The sequence below is a fragment of the Rhineura floridana genome, chromosome 4 (assembly GCF_030035675.1).
Source record: "Rhineura floridana isolate rRhiFlo1 chromosome 4, rRhiFlo1.hap2, whole genome shotgun sequence".
Classification (NCBI taxonomy): domain Eukaryota; kingdom Metazoa; phylum Chordata; class Lepidosauria; order Squamata; family Rhineuridae; genus Rhineura; species Rhineura floridana.
In genome coordinates this window covers 159404353-159425555 of record NC_084483.1, presented here as the reverse complement: position 1 = coordinate 159425555, position 21203 = coordinate 159404353, and the positions used below count along the sequence as shown (strand labels likewise).

The window sequence follows — 21203 nt, the reverse complement described above, 5'->3', positions numbered from 1 at the left end:
GCACCATAGCCATCGGATGAGCCAGCACAGAGTAAGACCCTGGTGTGTGTATTGATCATGTTCTAGAACATAAGTTCTGAGAGAAGAGATGATCCTGTGGAATTTCCTCCTTCCCTTTGAGTGTCTCAGGCTTTCCACTGCAGCTTTGAAGGGATTTATGCCTGAGACAGAGGGGCATTCATCCTTCCATGCAAGCATTAGGCTGCAGGAATCAAACTGCAGGTAAGCATCTCCATGCATGCATCTTTAGTTCATGCTGGGTTTTGGTCCCCAATTGGAAAAAGAGGGCCCAAGTTCATAATGTATTAGAAATGCCCTTTTATCCTGCAATGTGCAGAAACATGTACTTGCCTCTGTTTCCATTTGCTCCTTCATATCATTCTTGGGTGTCAGAACATGAGCTGCAGTTCCTTGAAGAAAAAAGTCTTTTGTTTTATTTCTTTGCTTGTTTCCCCTTGTGATCTGGTTATTGATGCATGTGATTGCTTTATTTTTGTGAATTTAAACATTAATTTTCTAGCATCAATGTGGTTCAACACTAGTCAATCAAAGAATGCAAATAAAGAGGACAACCTTGTACAGATACACTAGCTAAATATAGCCTATAGATTTTTAACTCTGTTTCAAGTAGAAGAGATATGATTAAGACCCTAAGACTGCAATACTATACCCACTTTCCTGGGAATAAGCCCCACTGAACTGAATAAGGCTAATTTCTGAGTGGGCATACATAGGATTGCACTATAAACTATTGGGGGGGAATAACAGTACAGTTGTACTGTAAAAAATGGACCTAGGCAGGATGATTTGTCTATCCCAAAGATGGAGAACCTGTGATGCTCCAGATGCTGTTGGACTACAACACCCATCATCTGGGGCTGGGACAAATAGGAACTGGAGTTCAACAACAGCTGGAGGACCACAGGCTCCTCATCTCTAGATTAAACAAAAAGTTGGAATTCTGTCCTGTGAATCTGTTTTTGAGTATTTAATAGTAAAATAGATGAGATCACTTGGTATACACAGTACTTTTTTTTTAATGTCTGCATTTCACAGTGAGTGGTAGCTCAAAATCCTGATGTGGAAAGCAACTATCAGCAATCTCTTTCCTGTGATCACAAAGACAAAGTCCCTTCTCCTCCCTCCTATGACCCATACAGATCCATCTTGGGTCTCTAGTAATTTAGTAACTCTCTGGCCACCTGCACCTCTGCTTGGTGATTTTTAGGTCCTCCTGTAACCTTGTCTTGATGAGGACAATTCTCTCTCCCGCTGTTGACTACCATGCTACAGAATGCGTGTTGTTTTATGCTTTGTGCACCATGTATGTCCTGTGGGTGCTGTACTAGTCTCTTCCTTCCCTGCCCCACCTTTTTCTTTTGGTGGGAGAGGCAGTAGGATTTAGACTGAAGAAATGGCAAAGGAGGAAAGGGTTAAAGCACCGCTTTCCCAGTCTTTAAAGTAGCTGCACCGGGTGTCTGATTAGTTCCATAAAGAAGAAAAGTAGGAAAATCCTAGTCACAGATTTTGACAGACACTATGATTGGCATGGCCCTTGTGCACGGATCATATAGTGCCATTCACCTTCCTATTCCCAGAAGCTTCGCTTTTTGTTCTGTCTTTTCTGGTTTGATCATTTGAGGTCCCAATACAGGGGTCTCCTCCAGGCTGCCTATTTATGGATCATTCATCCTGATTTGTTTCCACGAAGGTTATACGTCTTCCCATCAATCAGTCGCTATCCCACACTTTATAGTGCATTTCCCCATCACTGCAAAAAAACTGTGGTTTTTTAAGTGATTTGTTGCTCCAGAGTGCTTTAATCCACTTTAATTGCACAAACATCCAGTTCCTTTTTATTGTGCATGCATGATGCACTGTACTCAAGATGCCATCAGGGCGGCTATATGCAGTCCTGCTTTCAATATTGTTTTTACCTGCAAATGTTTCAAGGCAGACATACTCCTTCGTTTCCAATCAGTGCATGTCCCATAACCTCCCGCCGAAATCCTGTAATTTTTCCTACCGCAAATGTTCTAGCGTTTGTTTGTTTCACTTTTGTTGTGCTATAGCAAAAGAGTACCCCTCTAGACAGTAGCAGTCCTGTAACATTGGGGAAGTATCACAGGACAACTAATAAAGCAGAATAATGTGTGAATGGTCCAATATAAATTCATCACTAATGCACTGTTATAGCATTAATAATATGTTGCAGAATACACCTGCAAAAAAACCCCTCAGTCTGGAGGGCCCCCTAAACTTTCCAGTATGCAATTTAATCCCTCCCACAAAATAGTGAGTCTGGAGTGACCAAACTCCATGTCCTATCCGGAACATTTACAGGTGATAAAGGCCTTACCTAAGAAAAAGGCCAGCCAGAGGGAGGACGCCAGCTTCTCCATGCTTTGCTCCTTCCTTTATGAATGAACACTCCTGGAAAGGTGTGAGTTTAGATTTATAGTGACCTCTGTGTGGTCTAGCAACGGTCTCTTCTTCCAACGGCTTTTTATATCTTAGTGAACAGATAACTTAGCTGTCATAAATTTTATTGCCCTTTTCTCCATTGAAAAGGCACCCTGTAAAAGCGAAATGATAAAATATTAACATTTCAATGCCATCACTTAAAAAGACATGTACTTTACACATTGTAACTTCCTGGGAGAAGAGTAAAAAGAGAGAAAATAATTTTACCTTTCAGTACAGACCGAACCTGCTTTGCAAGTTCCCATTTTTATGTGTTAGCATCACATATTGTGCCCATCCACTTTATCCACACAGGCTGCATCAGTTATTGTTCTTCTGGTTACCTGCATTTGAAAACTTCTTCCTAATGATACCAAGCTGTTTTATAAACAAGAGCTATATTTGCATATCTTATCAGAAGTTAAAAGAAAGATAAAACATATACAGTGTTTGTAAACACTCAGAAACAGATTGAAAATGTTTTCCTTTGGTTTCTATACAGTAACCTTTGCAAGCTGAACACTTGCAAAGTCTGCATTGCTTATCTTGATTGGGTAAGTGAGCTCTTGCAAGGAGTGCAGTCTCCTTGGCATAGTCACTCCACTCCTGCAGAGTGTACCCTGCTGCTCTTAACACCCAACAACTTTGATTCTGAAGCCTTACAGAAGAAATACACAGAGGCTGTGTACAGTGAACACAATCTTTTTTCTAGAGTCAATGGAGACTTAGTTGTTGTTTCTTCCTACCTAGTCCACACACAATCTAGACCTGCTGCATATTTTGCCCCCCCTAAAAAGTGCTTCTGTTTTCATTCCAAAAAGGAAAACTCATTGCAGATTGATTCTGCATTACCCTGCATTGTATCCATTTGAAAACAGATGTAGATGGTGGTCTCAGGTGGTGGGTGTATCTTCGCCTGCCCAGTGATGTGGGTGGGTGGGCATATACCAAGTTCACAAGGGGAGGGTTTTCAAATGTGTAAACTAATCAAGGGGAGGGTTTTCAAACATATATCAAGTAACCACACCCACCCATCTGGATGGCAGGGTATACAATCAATCCAGGCAGACAGCAGCATGTGGAGGATGAGTATGAATGATACTTTATTGAGAAAAACTACATTTTCATGATACAAACGGGTAAGTGTGTATGCACTTGAAAAGAAGGGTAGGCTGTTAGATCAGCACCACCACCAACATGGTGCTTCTCAAAGGAATAGAAGAAGCAGCTCTGCTACTAGAATAATTTATTTTACTTTATTATTACATTTATATCCCACTTTTCCTCTAAGGAGCTCAAGATGGTGTATGTGGCGCTTCCCCTCCCTGTTTTATCCTCACAACAACCCTGTGAGGTAGGTTAAGCTGAGAGTCAGTGGGTGGCCCAAGGTCACCCAATGAATTTCATGGCTGAGCAGGGATTTGGACCCTGGTCTCCCAAGTCCTAATCTGACACTAACCACTCCTCCACTCTGGCTCAGACAAATTAATACCTACTTTGTCATAATAAAACCTAGAAGCATACAATAAAGTGGACACTGATATGCCATATGTATTCAATATATTAAAAGTATGACATTCAAATTAATATAAACAAATGTGCTAACAAGCCAGTTGTTCAAAGGTTACAGGAAAGCGTCACAACTGCAAAATTGTTTCCAGATTGATTTCCCTATATGGTGGGCTGGGCCATCAGTTCTTAATCACAAGTACAGCCTAAGCAAACTCCTTTGTTTGAATTCACTTCTGTGACGGTTTTTCAAACATTAGCTCAATACGAAGAAGCTGTTGGAGTTTGTGACTCAAGTCTCCCTCTGAGGCAGCATCCAAAGTTCCTCTTAATATTCCCTGAGATCATCTACTAAGAAAGGGCCAGCTCAGGGCATTTGGTGCCTGAAGCAAAGGATGACAGGGGATTTCCCCACCCCCACTCCATTCCATATACTAGATTGGCAATTGAATCTTACTTCAACAATATCCCACCATTGCACCTGAGGACAGCAGCCTGGCTTAGGAAATCCAGGTCAGGTGCGTGAAACACATCACTCTGTCCTCCAACACCTCACCACAACTTGCCGGCACTTCACTGCTGCTTGCTGCCCACTTCTGGAGGGCACCACATTGGCTAGGGGTGCCAGTTCAGGAGGATGGGAACAACTGAGGGGAGCATGGTTCCCCCAAACATAATCACTCTGCTTAACGGTGGAGCTGACCGTGTTGCTGTGAGATGGACAAAGAGGAGGTGGTACTTACCTTTTGGTGTTTCCACTGAATGGATCGTGAATATTCTTCCACCCTCTTCTCCCAAGGATGCAATGAAGTGCAATGCAGCTGGAGCCTAGGCAGCTAGAGCTATGTCAGTTGCCCTGTTTCTTCTTTTTGGACTGATGCTCTTTCGCCATCATGGAACAATTCAAGCCTGCCTTGCCTTGATGAACACTGGGAGAGTCAACACGCTCAATGGAACCAGAAACAGAACACAGCATCTTAGGGGATAGTTGGAGGTTTTTTGAGGGTAATATTCTCTATCCATCCTGGATGTTGCTTTAGAGCTAATAAAAGCCTTTAAGCAGCGGAGTAAATGTATTTAAATCAAGCGCCTCAGGACAAATCACAATGCAGATTCATTTTCTATGGGTACTTTAACACAAACCTGGGTCTTAAAGTGCTTTACACAGGAAAAAAAAGTCATATGGCCAAAGGAAAGCAAAAATAAGGCAGGCTGGAAAAATGGAGGTTTATGGCCTTTGTAATAATGTTAGTGAAATGGAGAGTAATTGAAATGATGGGTGGGGTCTACACGACAAATCCTAATAGGCAATACCAATGTGCAGCTTGCAGGAGAATAATCCAGACATTCCACTACTAAATAGTGGGAAACAAAGGGGAAGGACATAGGGAGCAGCCTGAGTCAGACTGTTGGTCCATCTAGCTCAGTACTGTCTGCGTTGACTGGCAGCAGCTGTCCAGGCCTTAAGGTGAAGGTCTCTCCCAGCCCTACCTGGAGATGCCAGGGATTGTACCTGGCACCTTCTGCATGCAAAGCAGATCTTCTATCACTGAGCTACGGCCCTTCTTCATAAGGACTGCAGCTCAGTGGCAGGCAGCGCACGTTCTTTATGTTCAGAAGGTCCCAGGTTCAATCAGGCAAGGTGCAGATTACCCAACGTGAATCAAGTTACTATGGCACCTGAGAAGAAAAATCCAACAAGGGCATCTCTCTCACTCTTCATTGCATAAGAAATACAATAATAACACAATAACTAAGTAACAATTTGCTGCCCTTTCATGACACTCAAAATTGCTGCCTGGCCCAGTTGCCTTACTCTGCCTAATAATGCTAAGGCTGGCCATCAGGTGTACTATTTAAAAAGGGGAGGTCAAGACATTTTTACTCCTCCCAACCATATTTGGAACTCTTGTGATGGTTCCTCACTCTGCCCGATGGTAGGGCTGGCCCTGCCAGTCTTCCCTAAGCCTTGCTCTGAATCTCCGTTGCCTGCTCTTCTGCCTGAGTTTCAACTCCTTTGTGCCTGTTCCATTGAAACTGCTCAGTCCTCAGCCACACTGCTACCACTTGGCAGATATAGGCTCCAGATCTTGATGAGAGGATACTAAGCCGTTCTCTAATCATCTCTTTCTCTGTGTGTTAAAGGAACACCTCCCACTGGCAGGCCTTTACTTCACTTACAGGCAATACCTCAGACCACAGGCTTTCCCACCAAATGAAAGGAGTTCCTTACCAGTTAATTCATAAGAGCAACTTGTTCCTCATAACACCTACCTGACAGCTGTATCCTTTCCAGCATGCCATTGGTGAGGGCAAATGAATAAGAGAGGAAACGGCAGCAGCCTTGTAACATGATGAAAATGACACAATACCTGTTCCATCACTTCCTGTCCCGTCAGTACTGGAGGCATCACAAACGAGAAGATAGCACATTTAGACAGTGAGAAAGAGACCAGCAGCAAAGCAATATTTCAAACCAGAAGGTCTACTGTAAAATTAGAATTGCATAGGCCACATTAACACCATACATTTATTTCACTATTATTCCACTTTAAACAGTCATGGTGTCTCCAAAACAATCCTGAGAAGTGTAGTTTATGAAGGGTACTGAATGATGCTAAGAGACCCCTTTTCCCCTCACATAGCTACAGTTCCTGGAGTAGTTTAATGACAATCAATCCTTCCCAGAGAACTCTGGAAATTGTAACTCTGTAAGGATACTCTTCTAACAACTCTCCTAACAACTCTCAGCACTAGGATTGCCAGATATCTGGTTTTCGGATGGATACTCTGGCTTTTGGGGGTCCTCTCCGGGTGACTCAGCCTAATCTCAGCTTTTATTTTTAAAAAATTAAGTTTCTAGGTGGTCTGGTTCTCAAGATATACACCAAAACGTCAGCCACCACCACCCCGCAACTTCAGTGAAATGATCTCTTAGCTGGCTGCTCTAACCCTGCCCTTTCAGGTTTGTAGCCAATAAGTGAAGTCAGGGTTGTGATTGACAAGGGATTTCTGGGCCTCCAGGCAGTACCTAGACTCCACTGGAATTGTACAAAACTGTTGTTTTTTCCTGTTTATCTCAAAATCTCATAAATTGAGTAAGTATATAGCTTTCAGCAGTACAAAAAGTATTTTTTTTCTCTTGTGTGCAGGAGTCAAAGAAATTTAAATTTTCCTGGGCTGTTGAAGATGGCAGTGTTTTGAAAACCTTTCCAATATAAAGCGTTAATCCAATCCTTGCTTTTCTGGGAGTAAAGCTGAAATGCTAATCCCACATACGCAGAGTAAACCCCATTGAATTCAACAGGACTTACTTTTGAGTAGACATGGTTAGGATTGTGCTGTAAATTAATGGGACTTTTGAGTGAACATAGCAAAAGATTGTGTTTGTGTTGTAAAACTTTCTGTCCCCCTTCAATCCTATTTCTTAAAGCAATTAGGCAGGGTCTACATAGATATCACTTCTTTTATTATGTAGGAAACTAATACTGATTTAATTTTTTTTTTTAAAGTTCTGCAATGACCAACTCATTTTGACAATAAACTATTATATGGGGTCTATGTATTTTTACATCTCCAGTGTGTGTGTATATATAGAGTCTTTCCAACAACCCTGTGAGGTAGGATTGCCGATTGGAAACCAAGACAGCTCACAACAAGAAATAAATCCCTTTAAAATCCAATAACCATAAAAAGTATAAACAGTTGCAAAACAACTTAAAGTCGCATGATTCTGAATTTTGGGTTTGGTGAGTGGTCCTTATCACTTGAGGCTGCAGTTCTGTGCATGCTTCCCTGTTTGAGTAAGCCCCATTGAATACATTCTTCTGAGTAAACAAACATAGGATTGCACTACAAATATCTTTATAGGTTGTGTAAATAAACATTGTTGTCAGTCATGCTTATATAAATATTTCTTCATTTAAAGCATATGACTTCCCCTAAAGAATCCTGGGAAATATAATTTCCCCCTCACAATTATAGTTCCCACCACCCTTAACAAACTACAGTTCCCATGATTCTGTGGTGTGATTCATGTGCCTCAAATGTGTGTTGAATGTGTTTTAAATTAATGGTGTGGATCTGCCCTAGGTATGATATGCATTCATTAGTGAATTGAAAACAACAATTTTAAAAGATACTTTGTTAAACAGGGGAAGGGCTGTAGCTCAGTGGTAGGACATATGCTTTGCATGCAAAGGTCCAAAATTCAATTTCTGGAAAAGACTAGTGCCTCGAATCCTGGACAGCCAATGCTAGTGCATGTCATCAGTACTGAGCTAGATGGTATCAAATGGCCTGACGTGGTATAAAGTAGATTCCTTTGTACCTAAAAGTGGAATGAGACTCAAGGGCCACAGTGACTCCAAAATTTATTTATGTATTTTATTTACAACATTTATATACTACTTTATTGTAAAACCTAAAAGGGGTTTACAGAAGGAATTAAAACAATAAACATATTTACAAAAACAGTTAGAGACAGGTATTTAAAAACATTCAAAACAATAAAACCAACAATGAGTTAAAAACATAAAAAACACAATAGCTTCTACATGTCTGGATAGGCTTGCCTAAACAAGAATGATTTTAGTAGGTGCTGAAAATAGTACAATGAAAGTGTCTGCCTAATGTCAATAGGCAGGGAGTTCCAAAGCATAGGTGCTGCCACACTAAAGGACTGATTTCTTACAAGAGCAGAACAAGTACTTATGTGGCATCTGTAGCATGGAAAGCACACCTTGAACTTGGCCTGGTAGCAAATCGGCAACCAGTGCAGTTTTTGGAGCAGAGGTATTATGTGCTGATAGGGTCTCATTCATGTCAGCAATCATGACACAGCATTCTGCACTGACTGCAGCCCCTGGGTCAGGTTGTGCTGCATGGGGATTTCTGTGACTTTGGCTGACTGGATGCCAGGATTTTTTTAGTTTTTGGTTTTGGTTAGGAATCCTGACCCTGGTTGTGGGATGTTGAGTTTTCTGCCTTCATCATAGGAATCTTGTTGTGGTTGGTATGATATTGCATTTAGGAAATCATCACTGCCTTTTGTTTTTGTTTTTCTGTTTGCATTTCATTTACCTTTAACCTCACTCCCTTATATCCATAGAAGCAACAACAGTGGTTCCATGCACTCAGCTCAACCCCCTTGAACCTAATGGATGATGCACCTTGTTGGTTGCATGATAAACCGGTGCCACCCAAGCTTATTCCTCTGGAGGAGGAATACCCATGGAATGAGGCTGAGTAAAGCAGAAGTAGCGTAAGATTCTAACTTTGAAGGGGGGACATAATGGAGAATTTTTATATATTCACACATATAAACATAGGTTATTATATTAGCAGTTATAGGTTTATATAATAAAATCACGAGCTAAAGAATTAATCAAAGAAGGCCACAGGCCTTGGGATTATAAGGAAAGCAAATTCAGCTTGCACTTTTCAACTCATGAGAATGAAGCAAGTAGGCCTGTGTGTATGATTAACTTTGATTAACAACCGTATTGTTTTAAGCAAAGGAAGCCTATAATCCACGACTGATATATTTTTAACTGTTTTATCCTGAGAAACTGATTTTAGTGAAATAGATAACAATGACATATATTCTATTCTTGATTTTGTAGAGTGAGAACGCCGACTAGCGGAAATATTTTATAATTCTTCCAAAGTAGGAATGAGAGGAACTTTGAGCTTTAGCTCGCATTTTAAAATAACTTGGTGTGTTGTTTTTTCATTTTTGATAAATAGGATACAACTTTTAAGTGGGTACTCATGGTAAACAAGTATTTTGAGGTGGCTTGCTTTGCCTATTCCTCTGAGGCTGAGAGACACTGATTGGCCAGAATCAGTCCCCAGTGTCTTCCCTAGACTGTGTGGTCTTCAAACATAGCCCAGTGTTTAAATATTAATCCTCCCTCATAAGCTATGTATTTTATACGTAAAGAATTGGATTTCTGAGAAAATGTAAGGAATAAGGAACCTTATAGCAGGCTGATAAAACTATGATGCTCATGGACACCCTAAGTTAATCATTCTCAACCTGGCATTGTGGTATTGCTTGAGGAACATGTTGTAATGTCCTCAGGTGTCCCTGGGTCAGCTTGGCCAATCAGGAGCCATGAAAGTATGTGTGAAGGCCCACTCATGATAAGTAGAATGAAGTGTATGGTACAAACTGGTCTCAACTGGCCTAAAACCATTGGTAACGTGAGACAGAAGAATAGTGGTAACATTGGTCAAGGAGACAGTGGCTTTTTCTATTGTGGCTCCCACTCTGTGGAATTCCCTCCCAAATGATCTCCGTCATGCCCCCGCTATGATGACCTTCCACCTGGCCTTGAAGACCTGGCTCTTCAGACAGGCTTTTGGGGTGGGTTAAGTTTATTACTACTGTTGAGATTTAATGTTTTAATGTATTTGTATGTTTTTATTCTGTACGTCGCCCAGAGTGGCTGGACAACCAGCCAGATGGGCGACTAATAAATCTAATAAATAAATAAAAATAAATAAATATTAGTCAAGGGAACAGATTGACATTAGTCAAAGAAGACAGCAGGACAATGGGATGAGAGGTGATTGCAAATTATGAATATACATATACTCGTTTTAATAAAATTATCTGATTGGTTGGAAATATTGCAGGAGAAAGGAACTGTTAAGTTATGAGGGAAGGAACTTGTGGGATTGATAAACTCATATTACATGTGTATTTAGTACCGTATAAAACATCTATGCAGACTGTGCCTCATTGCAGTCTCTCCTGGATGTTTCTGGAAGGCTGACCCTGCATATGCTTGTAAAGAATAAAGGCCTGCCTTTTTGCTTCAAGCCTGTGTCTTCAAATTTCTTCAAGGACCTCCAGCAAAAGATCCCGTAGGAGAAACATTCTCCATCAGTGACAGATATTAGAAGGGATTAAATGGCCAAAAACTCACATCACAACATTCTGCTTAAGAACCAGCGTCTGAGATTATTAGTGCCATTTTAGTCTCTCTCTTTTTAATAAGGAATTTGCATGCCATGCAGGGAGAGTAGAGGTAGAAGGCTGTGCTTCATTTGCTAAGCATAGGTTGCCATGGTAGATAGGGCACTGTTTGCATCTCCACAGCTAAAGTGATTTCATTTAGGGCGTTGTTTATTTTGGATGTTTTTTAAAACCATCTCACTCTTGGCTCATGGGAAGCTCCTGTGGGAAAAGCAACAACTGGAAATAAAAGCATGTGCAGGCCATGGTCCTGACTGGTAGCATAAGAGCTCTGCTGGATCAGGCCAGCAGCCCTCTAGTCCAGCATCCTGTTCTCACACTGGCCAACCAGATGCCCAGGGAAAGCCTGCAAGCAGGCCCTGAGACCAACAGCATTCTCATAAGGTCCGAAATCCTAAAAAATATAGCATTTAGGGGCTAGATTTGTAGGCAACATGGCAAAATATATAGAGTTGTGTCCAATTGGTGTCCCTTTGCAGATGGGATGCTCTTTGATACAGTGGAACATTCTATCAGTGGAGCAGGAATTCCTCCCAAAATGTGGTGGGTTTGGGGGCCCTTTGGAACAGCATGGAAAGTGGTGGTGGTGGGAACCAAGAGCCTTCCATCAGCAGAGGGACACCAGTTGGACACAGACATTGATGTGTGGCGGCTAAATGTAAAAACGGTAGCACCACCTGAAATATGTGTAATCTAGAAACTGATTTCAATGGGGCTTAGTTCTAGGTAACCTACGTGTTGGATTGCAGCATAAGTGCTTTTTCTCAGTTGTAGGGAAACACTTAAGTTTGAAGCTAATATCATGGGACGCCCCCGTCCTATGGGTGAGGAACCTTAGGTCTGGGAGCCAAATGTACCCTTCTCTCCCTGGCCATCAGAACCCTCTCCACAGAACCCAGACTGGTCATGCTTTGTGTCCCCCTTGAGTGCTTTTGCCTGGCTAGGATAGGTCCTTGAACTTCGAGAATGCCTCTTGGTTGCCTGGATGGAGGGTGCAGTTGGGAGTAAAGCACCAACAGATGTAACAAGTAACCTGAACCAGTGGGGGGTGAGAGACAGATAGGCAACCTGTTCTTCCCTTGCTGATTTGCTCTTTAGTAGTTGTTTGTTTGTTTAGGTAGGCTTTGCTCCCTTCTTCCTCCCTTCTTTTCCTGTCTAGTCGGTCATAGATAGTGCCTGTGAGTGCATGATTCATGGCTCCACAATGGCTGCAACAGCATGTATAATTTTATTTCTTTGTAGTCATAAATAAACTTTAAGTTTCTTTATTCTTTCCTCTACCAGTCTTAACAGACTAGTTATTTCTGCAGCAATTTATATCAAACTAGACTAGTTATTCCGCAGAAATATATATCAAAAAAATCCAACAGGGTGTATGTCTGTGTGTGTATGGAGAAGCCTCTGGTTTTTGCATGGCTGGAATATAACCTGCTGTTCAAATGTAAGACTTGCATCAGTTGCTCCACCCACTTTTCCTTAGGCTCTGGCATGCATCCAACCACTGGCATGCAGCGCCTCCCCCCCCCCAGAAATGTGACCCTCAGGCTGAAAAAAGTTCCTTAGACCTGTCCTCATCAACATGGATTCATTTTCATAGCACTCAATTTCTATCTCCCATGAAGAGTTCATGTAATGTGTTCCACTGAGCGCACCTCTTCACACATGACCATTCTACTGCTTTTATATAAATGTCTGGTTTGGACGCATTTGGAGTACTGTGTACACTTCTGGTCACCACACCTCAAAAAGGATGTTGTTGTAGAGCCGGAAAAGGTTCCGAAAAGGGCAACCAGAATGATAAAGAGGATGGAGCGACTCCCTTGTGAGGAGAGGTTACATTTGGGGCTTTTTAGTTTAGGAAAAAAGGCTAGCAAGTGGGAGGATATAATGAGGTGTATAACATTAGGCATAGTGTGGAGAGTGGATGGAGAAAAGCAACTGGGGTGGGGATTAGATTGCATTGCCCCAGAACCCTCTCTCTGCTTTAAATGCATTGGGGGAGGGGGGGTTGTGTGAAACAAGAACTTGGTCACATGTGATGAACATACATGTGTCAGTTTCATTATCCCATGTACACTGTTTTGAAAACATATTTTTAAAATACATATCTTTTACCACATATACATGTAGCAAGATGCCACTTTCCCCGTACATAGAGTTCTATCACGTGTGGAGACAGTTCTATAACGTGTGGAGCATTCCTCATGCTTAAGCACACTTCATTGACCTCCGATCAATGTTTGTTTACATATTGATTTTTTTTTTAATCCCACCCTTCTTCCAAACAGCTCAGGGCAGCTTACATTGGCTCTTCCTCTCATTTAATTCTCACAACAATCCTGCAAGGTAGGTTAGGCCCAAGACCATCCAATAACCTTCATGGCTAAGGGGGATTTCAGCCTGGGTCTCACCTGTCAGCCCAGCGCAGGACACCACACTGATAACAGGTGTAATAAGGCCTGTTGGATACAAGCTACAACCCAATGTATCCTTTCTTATATTTTGGAAAGGCCTGTACTAAGACTTCATATGCATGCCACCTTTTTTAAATTTCAGAAATCTCTAAAGAATATTTTTATTTTAGCCATAAAGAAAAACATCCTCCAGTATCGGATCAGAAGTGAAACCACAAGTACGCTACCGCCATCTGTTGGGCACAATGAGAGAATTCTATGGACATACAAGAAGTGAAAATGCATCTCAAGGCTGCTACATGCACAGCCTTTTTTTCTACAGAGAGATAGACAGTTGCACTGTTGATGCCTGCACACACACACCTATAGCCTCCAAATAATTTCTTGTAACAATAAAAATAATATAGGAAGCTTTCTTATATCTAGTCGGATGGATTGCTCCACCTAACAGTTCGCTAGGGTTTCATGCAGTTTCGTTCCCACCATCAAACCTGTCCTCCACATGGTACAGGTGAAAGGGTAATTATGGTCAATTATGTCACCCATCCCTAAATATACCACAGGAAAGATGCAAGATAGGCTCTGATGTTCACACAACCACATTCTACACTGTGGCCAAATAAGAGCATAAGAAGAGCCTGCTGGATCAGGCCAGTGGTCCATCTAGTCCCGCATCCTGTTCTCACAGTGGCCAGCCAGATGCCTGTAGGAAGCCCATAATCAGGACCTGAGTGCAACAGCATTCTCCCCTCCCATGGTTTCTAGCAACTGCTATACAGAAGCATACTGCCTCTGACAATGGAGGTAGAACACAGCCATCGTGGTTATATCTGAAGGAAGAGCCTACGGCTGCTGCCCCCTAACAACATGGATTTGCTAGAGCAGTTTAAGGCTGATGGGACCCCAGTGCAGAATGTATTTGAAGGGCCTATAGCATGCATACACTTTATACTGCAGATGTAATTCAACTTAAGCCTCAAGTTTGTAAGTATTCCAGTTTAAGCACCTTCTGGCAACATTCTGTGTTTTTAGGTTGCATACCCCCTTATGATTTTTTAATATATATTTCTTATGTTTAGTGTGTTTTTGTATTTGCTGTACACAGCTTAGATATTCTATACAAATTAGCACTATATAAATATTTTTATAAATAAATAATGCAATCAGAATGAATGCTCAGTGAAGGCCAAACATGGTCTAACCAATACATAAGCAAATCAGGATGAATGTTGAATAAACTGGTCATCCGGAGGAGTCCTTAATGTCTTTCTCCCTCTGTAAATTACACTGAAATCAATGTGACCTGACTCCAATTCAGAGAACGTTCATCATGCTTCTTTGCCATTGAAACTAATGGAATTAAAATGATTTTCAACCAATTTTCCCATCGGTTGTACCATAAATTGCTTTGAGATGCCTAGCAGGAAGTGATTACTAAATGAAATATTGTTGTTGTTGTTACTTTTACTACTACAGGACAAAATCATATTGACCTCTGGGTTTCAGCAATGTGTTTGGGAAAGCGGGAAGTGTCATGCTCCTTGAGGTGTCACTTAACAAGAGCCACCATCACTGTAAGCCTATGCCCACTTACCTGGCAGTAAACTTTCATAGGATTGCTTAGTAAAACTGCCACTGTTTTGCCTCTGACAAGAAGAGGGGAAATGACAGAATCTCAGAAATGCAGCTCCCTCCAAGGGGACTGACACAATTTATTTCATCCTGATTTTAACAAAAGGTCACTTGTAGACTTCATGATCTACCAGTTCTCCATCCAGCAGGATTTTTATCTTCATTCATCACAATAATGTTGTGTTGTGATTGTTCAGACTCCTCCAGACAGTGTGTTTTTATGATGGTTCAAAGCTACAGAGTACTGTATTTTCTTTTTCTTTTTTGTGCTGGCACCCATGGCCCTTTTATCAAGATATGAGTACTGGTACTTCATTTTTTACCCCCAAAAAGCACTGCATCTAGCCAACCTGTTTATTGAGTGTCCTGATTTGCTTGCATAAAGCTTAGCATACGTTATTATTTGCTTCTGGAGCAGTTTTACAACAATGAGCGCTCATTCTGAATGGTTTGTGGCATGTTTAAAAATCTTTCCATCTATCATTCATTCATCACACACTTTTCAATACATTTTCCCATCACTTTCATAACAGCAAAAAGTGGATTTGTTGCACTAGGGTGAGGGAGTGCTTTAATTGCGCAAACCTGAAGTTCTGGTATGTGCTGGGATCATTTCCACAAAATATTGACATCCTGAGTGGACATTTTATGGAAGAGGCCAGCAGAGTTACTAATTTTTGTGACTTTCAAAGACAACTTGTTTCCACTAGAGGTCAGCAGATAATTGCTACATGGCTGTATTTGCTATAAGAACATAAGAACATAAGAAGAGCCTGCTGGATCAGGCCAGTGGCCCATCTAGTCCAGCATCCTGTTCTCACAGTGGCCAACCAGGTGCCTGGGGGAAGCCCGCAAGCAGGACCCGAGTGCAAGAACACTCTCCCCTCCTGAGGCTTCCGGCAACTGGTTTTCAGAAGCATGCTGCCTCTGACTAGGGTGGCAGAGCACAGCCATCATGGCTAGTAGCCATTGATAGCCCTGTCCTCCATGAATTTGTCTAATCTTCTTTTAAAGCCATCCAAGCTGGTGGCCATTACTGCATCTTGTGGGAGCAAATTCCATAGTTTAACTATGCGCTGAGTAAAGAAGTACTTCCTTTTGTCTGTCCTGAATCTTCCAACATTCAGCTTCTTTGAATGTCCACGAGTTCTAGTATTATGAGAGAGGGAGAAGAACTTTTCTCTATCCACTTTCTCAATGCCATGCATAATTTTATACACTTCTATCATGTCTCCTCTGACCCGCCTTTTCTCTAAACTAAACAGCCCCAAATGCTGCAACCTTTCCTCGTAAGGGAGTCAATAGGCTTTTTATTGTGGTCAAATAACACCTCTTAAAATGGATCAAATAGGTGTTCTTAACAAGCCAGTTTTTTGGGGGAGAGGGGGACTCATTTATCACCCATGGCCACTTTCTAAGTTCACCCCTTACTGCATGATGATTATTTGGAAATTGTCAGTGCCAGGCCTGGGCTGTGCACAACAGCACCCCCAAGCCCACACCTGTAAAGCACCCTCTGCTTTACACTCCTGCTAGCCACTAACCTTAGGAACCCAAGGTTAGTGGTCTAAGCTGAAGCCTGGAGTTCAAGAAGCAAAATACCATGCACCGCTCTCTTGCCCAGGGAAAGGCAGAAGGCTTATCATATTTACACCAGTCCAAGCCTGCTTGCCAATCACAGGATGATACTGTCCACCCCTTTTCCTCATCTTTGCTTGAAGAGGGCACTAAACTAGCAGTGGGGAACCTCTGGCCTGCAGGCCTATTTGGCCCACAAGACTATTTTGGCCAAGCCGCACCCACCTGCTCTACACCTGATGTCATGACATCAGGTATGGGGCAGGTAAAGATGGAGCTGGGCTAAAAGAGGGTTGCAGACACCACCAATCAGCTGATTGGCGGCACCTGCAAAGTACTGTGCAAAGCCCCATGCAAAGCTCTTTGCAAGCACTGACAATCAGCTGACGACTGGAGCTTGCATAGTGCTATGAATCTAACCCTTACAGGCACACAGTTCACAGTAGTCAGTGATGTATAGTGGTTAGAGTGTTGGTCTGGGACCAGGGAAACCAGGGTTCAAATCCCTGCTGAGCCATGAAGCTCAACAGAAGGCCTTGGGCCAATCTGCTTCTTATGGGATTCTCACAACTTCACAGGATTGTTATGAGGATAAAATTGGGGAGGGGGAAGACCATGTATGCTACCTTGAGCTCCTTGGAGGACAGGTGGGATATAAATGTAATAAATAAAAATATTGTTTCTTTTATTAAACTATTTTCGTAACACTTTCCCCAAGGTTCACATACAAGTTTATAAAATAACCAACTTCTTCAATTTAAAACCACTGCCAATATAGTACCTAAACAAGCCACAGAGCATTGTACGTTTTTGGTTTGTTTACTTCCATACGTACATATTTATTCATAGGCTGCCTTTTAGGACATAGCCCTTACAAGGCAGCATACACCTTCATTAAACATAAAATACATTAGAAACAAGCAAACAAACAAAAATCCAACATTATATGACAGCTGCATTTAAAAAAACCCATAATTCAGTGAATTCAAATATTAATTAAAACAGCAACACAGATCCTTAGATACCACCACCAACTACCCTTTGGAAAGGAGAGTGTGAAGACAGGCGAGGGAGTCCCCACAGCCTGCTGCAGCTGGCCTGACCTCCTGGCACTTCTGGGCCAATTTACACCAACTGCCTTGTGGGAACATAAGAAGAGCCCTGCTGGAGGGATATCTCACACAAGTGTTGATCTGTGAAATTTAACAGAAAGGCTAGTATCTCTCACATGCACATCCCTACATCTAGACATACTCAGGGTTAACGTAAGAGGAGCCCTGCCAAATCAGGCCAAAGGCCCATCTAGTTCAGCATGCTGTTGTCACAGTGGCCAATGAGATGCTCTTGACATGAGCACAACAGCACTCTTCCCTCTTGTGCTTCCCAGCAACTGATATTCAGAGGCATACTTTCTACAGGGGATGTAATATGCAGCCATCATGGCTACTAGCCATTGATAGCCTTATCCTCCAGGAATTTGTCTAATCCTCTTTGAAAGCCATCCAAGTTGGTGGCCGTCAGTATATCTTCTGGGAGCGAATTCCATAGCTTAACTATGTGCTGTGCTTCTAAGAAGGATCTCAGAAAAGCAAGGGAAGCAGATAGCAAAAATATCTGGGCCTGGTCTGGATTGTCTCTGCTTTCCATAGGGCCATCTTTGAATTTGTCAGTGGCGTTTTACTGGACCACCTCCATGAATTGGGGGTTGGGGGCACTATTTTTCAGTAGATCCACTCCTATTTGTGGGATACTTCCAGAATGTAGCATTGGCCCCCAGGCAATTGTGCTGTGGAGTTCCACAGGGTACCATCTTGAATCCTACCCGTTCTGCCGTATCCACCGGCAACAGTCTTTCAGGAATTAGGTTGGTCATTCCTTCTTCACCAAAGTGACTTCACTTCATGAGCGATTCCCGACAGGTCCAACTGAATTACCACAGAGAATTTTTGCCTTCCCTGGCTCTTCTAGCTTGCCTTACTTGCTGAGCCACCCAGAGATGATCTGCTCTGCAGGTATCTCTTGTTCTGCTAGACCTTCGTCTATCTTCCTGTCTGGTTTTGGTACACCCTACACTAAATTTATGTGGCTAGATCAGTGAAAGACTGATTTGCAAGTGACCAGGCTTGCTGATGGGATGGGAGGTGAGAAATAATAGGTGTCAAAGAGAAATAGCAACAACAACAATAATAATTTGATTCATCTTCTGCCTAGTACATAAACTTGTAGCCATGAGGAAAGCCCTGCCCCACCCGCACCACTGATGGCAAAAATTATCTTGTGTTTACATTGTTTCTATGGAGTACTGTCTCTCTGGTTTCTTTTTCCCATGTGCTTCATCCCTGTCAGAGAATTAAGGATTTCAACCAGAAACTTTGTGGTCTGAGGCTGCAATCCAGTCTAGTGAACTATCACTGACCATGTATACAGTAAGTAATTTTAGACCCTGGTTTTAATGTTCTTACAGGGCATGTGTGTGTGTGTGCTCTTTAGATGGTACTTCACTTACTTCAAAATGTGGTGCATTGGCCAGTAGTTTGGGGGCCCCTATCTACTCATTCTGTTGAGTGGGGCTGTGGTCCTCTGCCTCAAAGTTCCTCCCCTGATGGTGTTACTGGTCTAATGTAGGGAGTCAAGAGAAGTAGAATGTCCTTTCCTTCTACCCTGGAAACATCTTTGATGTCACCCCCAGGTCTAGTTATAACTGATGTGGGACATTAAAATCAGTGTTGGGTTGACATTTGGTCTCATCTCAATGTAGCATCCTCATTTCTGTAGCTATGGGAGGGGAGGGGGAATCCCACACATGGCTGGATAATTGTTGCAAGCCTGTTGCTAATCTGACATGACTCACAATGACAGCTTGACACTGATGTATCAGTTCACAGATGGTCAACCAGATGTAACATCACGCATGGCACACAGGAGTGTGTGTGTGTGTAAACACACACACACACACATTTTACTACTTGAACTAAATTCCAGAGAACAATTTATCTTCCACAAGACACCAATGGATCATCGGGGGTGACAGGGGTCCAAATTCAAACTTTGATCTGTGATCAGGAATTAGGATGGTGGCATGTCTTCTACAACCTTTTGGATATAATAAGATGGGAAGGCCTTCTTCCCCTAGGTATATTATGCTTGCATCTGGCCTGACATTTGTGTGGGGCCTCATTCAGCAAAACATTTAAGCATGTGCTTATGTCTCATCAAAGGCCTTCAGCACAAGCATCTCAGCACAGGGCATCTGCCTTGCTGAAACCAGTTGGACGTGAGCATGTGTCTAAATTTAAATGTGCTTGATACAAATTCACTTACTCATATGGCATTGGGGAATGTGTAACTTCTTGGAAGTTTGGACCAATGGGAATCCTGTTTACATAAAATCATGTGAGTCTGCATGTGTGCGTGCACAAGCATGTGTGTGGATACATGCAAAATCCACAATTAATTTAACTAACCACAAGTTATACAAAGCAGGCATTCAGATAATGGGACAGTATTAGGAAGATAATTTTGTAAGGACAGTACTGGGTAGCACATATGCATGATATGGACAGCTGTTTTTGAAATCAAAGAAGGCTCCATTGATACAGATTTGTTGAAAAATAATGGTGACGTCTATTGATTTTTCTACACACGTATACACATAGATCACACATACACAATCCTTTTGCCAGCATTCGCAATTAACTCCTCCAACAGATGCAGCTAGCAGGTTATGAAGGAAGTGGTCACCTGCTGACTGTTTCCCCATTCCACCTCCATCCAATGAACACCCACTGAGGTCTGTTGGGGTCTGGGGTCAGCTGCACTTAGTACAGCCAGTCACAGCCTTCAAAACAGATAATCAGTGTTTGTTAAGCAGGGGCATTATTAAGTACACAAAGGACTTGGGGAACAGGCCCATGGGACACATTAGCATACAATTTGCATATGCTAATTTATAAGGGTAGATAGCTCTGTAAAATTAAGATGGCAGGAGGCTGGGCCCTCATTGTCATGGTGCTTTGTGGTGCACCATATAAGAAATGTGTTTTTTATTTAACAATAAGGAGGAAGGAACAGGAGATCTGGGCCATACTGGAAAAGTCCCAGGGCTTGAGCACCTAGGCAGCTCCCCAACAACAAGGAATGTGGCCCTTTGGCTGAAAATGTTTTCCTGTCCCTGCCTTCAACAGTGCTTACAACAGTCTTAAGCCTGGCTTCCAGGGTCAAACTACATCTCTTGCACTGGTGAACATTTTTTTTAAGGTTTTTACCTAAGGCAGCTGGAGAAAGCAGCAAACTGGATCCGACATTCTTTTTCTCTGTTCACCACATTTCTGATCAAACTCACCTTTTGAGCTTCCACAGGAAAAACATAGAGGTACTTGTAATAGAGCACTCATCCACAGTGATGGGAGGCAGGCAGCAGAGCTAGCACACACGTCTGCACTGCCCTCCCCCTTCACATATTTACTTTAATGCCTGAAGAGAGCTAAACTCTATTAGGAATCACCCTGTCTTCATCTTGGCTGATGAAAATGTGGGTGAGGAGCCCAGCCAGTAGGCAGAGACCTGGGACAGCACAAGGACGGTCGCATACATAGGAAACCTTCAGAGATGGATGTTTGAGG

General features: G+C 42.3%; 1 protein-coding gene across 7 annotated transcripts in view; it reads right to left on the bottom strand.

The window, feature by feature from the left end:
• Nucleotides 1-20884, bottom strand: part of PLB1 (phospholipase B1) — a 188027-nt gene extending 167143 nt beyond the window's left edge. For 4 of the 7 annotated variants that reach the window (XM_061624944.1, XM_061624951.1, XM_061624949.1 and 1 more), the window contains exons 1-5: nucleotides 20847-20884; nucleotides 6247-6373; nucleotides 4716-4948; nucleotides 2360-2576; nucleotides 352-410 (exon numbers count right to left, since the gene is read on the bottom strand). In XM_061624944.1, coding sequence (XP_061480928.1) covers nucleotides 352-410; nucleotides 2360-2402 — 102 coding nt within the window. In that variant the 5' untranslated portion in view covers nucleotides 2403-2576; nucleotides 4716-4948; nucleotides 6247-6373; nucleotides 20847-20884. The remainder of the gene's footprint in view (nucleotides 1-351; nucleotides 411-2359; nucleotides 2577-4715; nucleotides 4949-6246; nucleotides 6374-20846) is intronic. The other 3 variants (XM_061624945.1, XM_061624947.1, XM_061624948.1) reach the window with 3 other exon arrangements.
• Nucleotides 20885-21203: the final 319 nt, after the last annotated feature.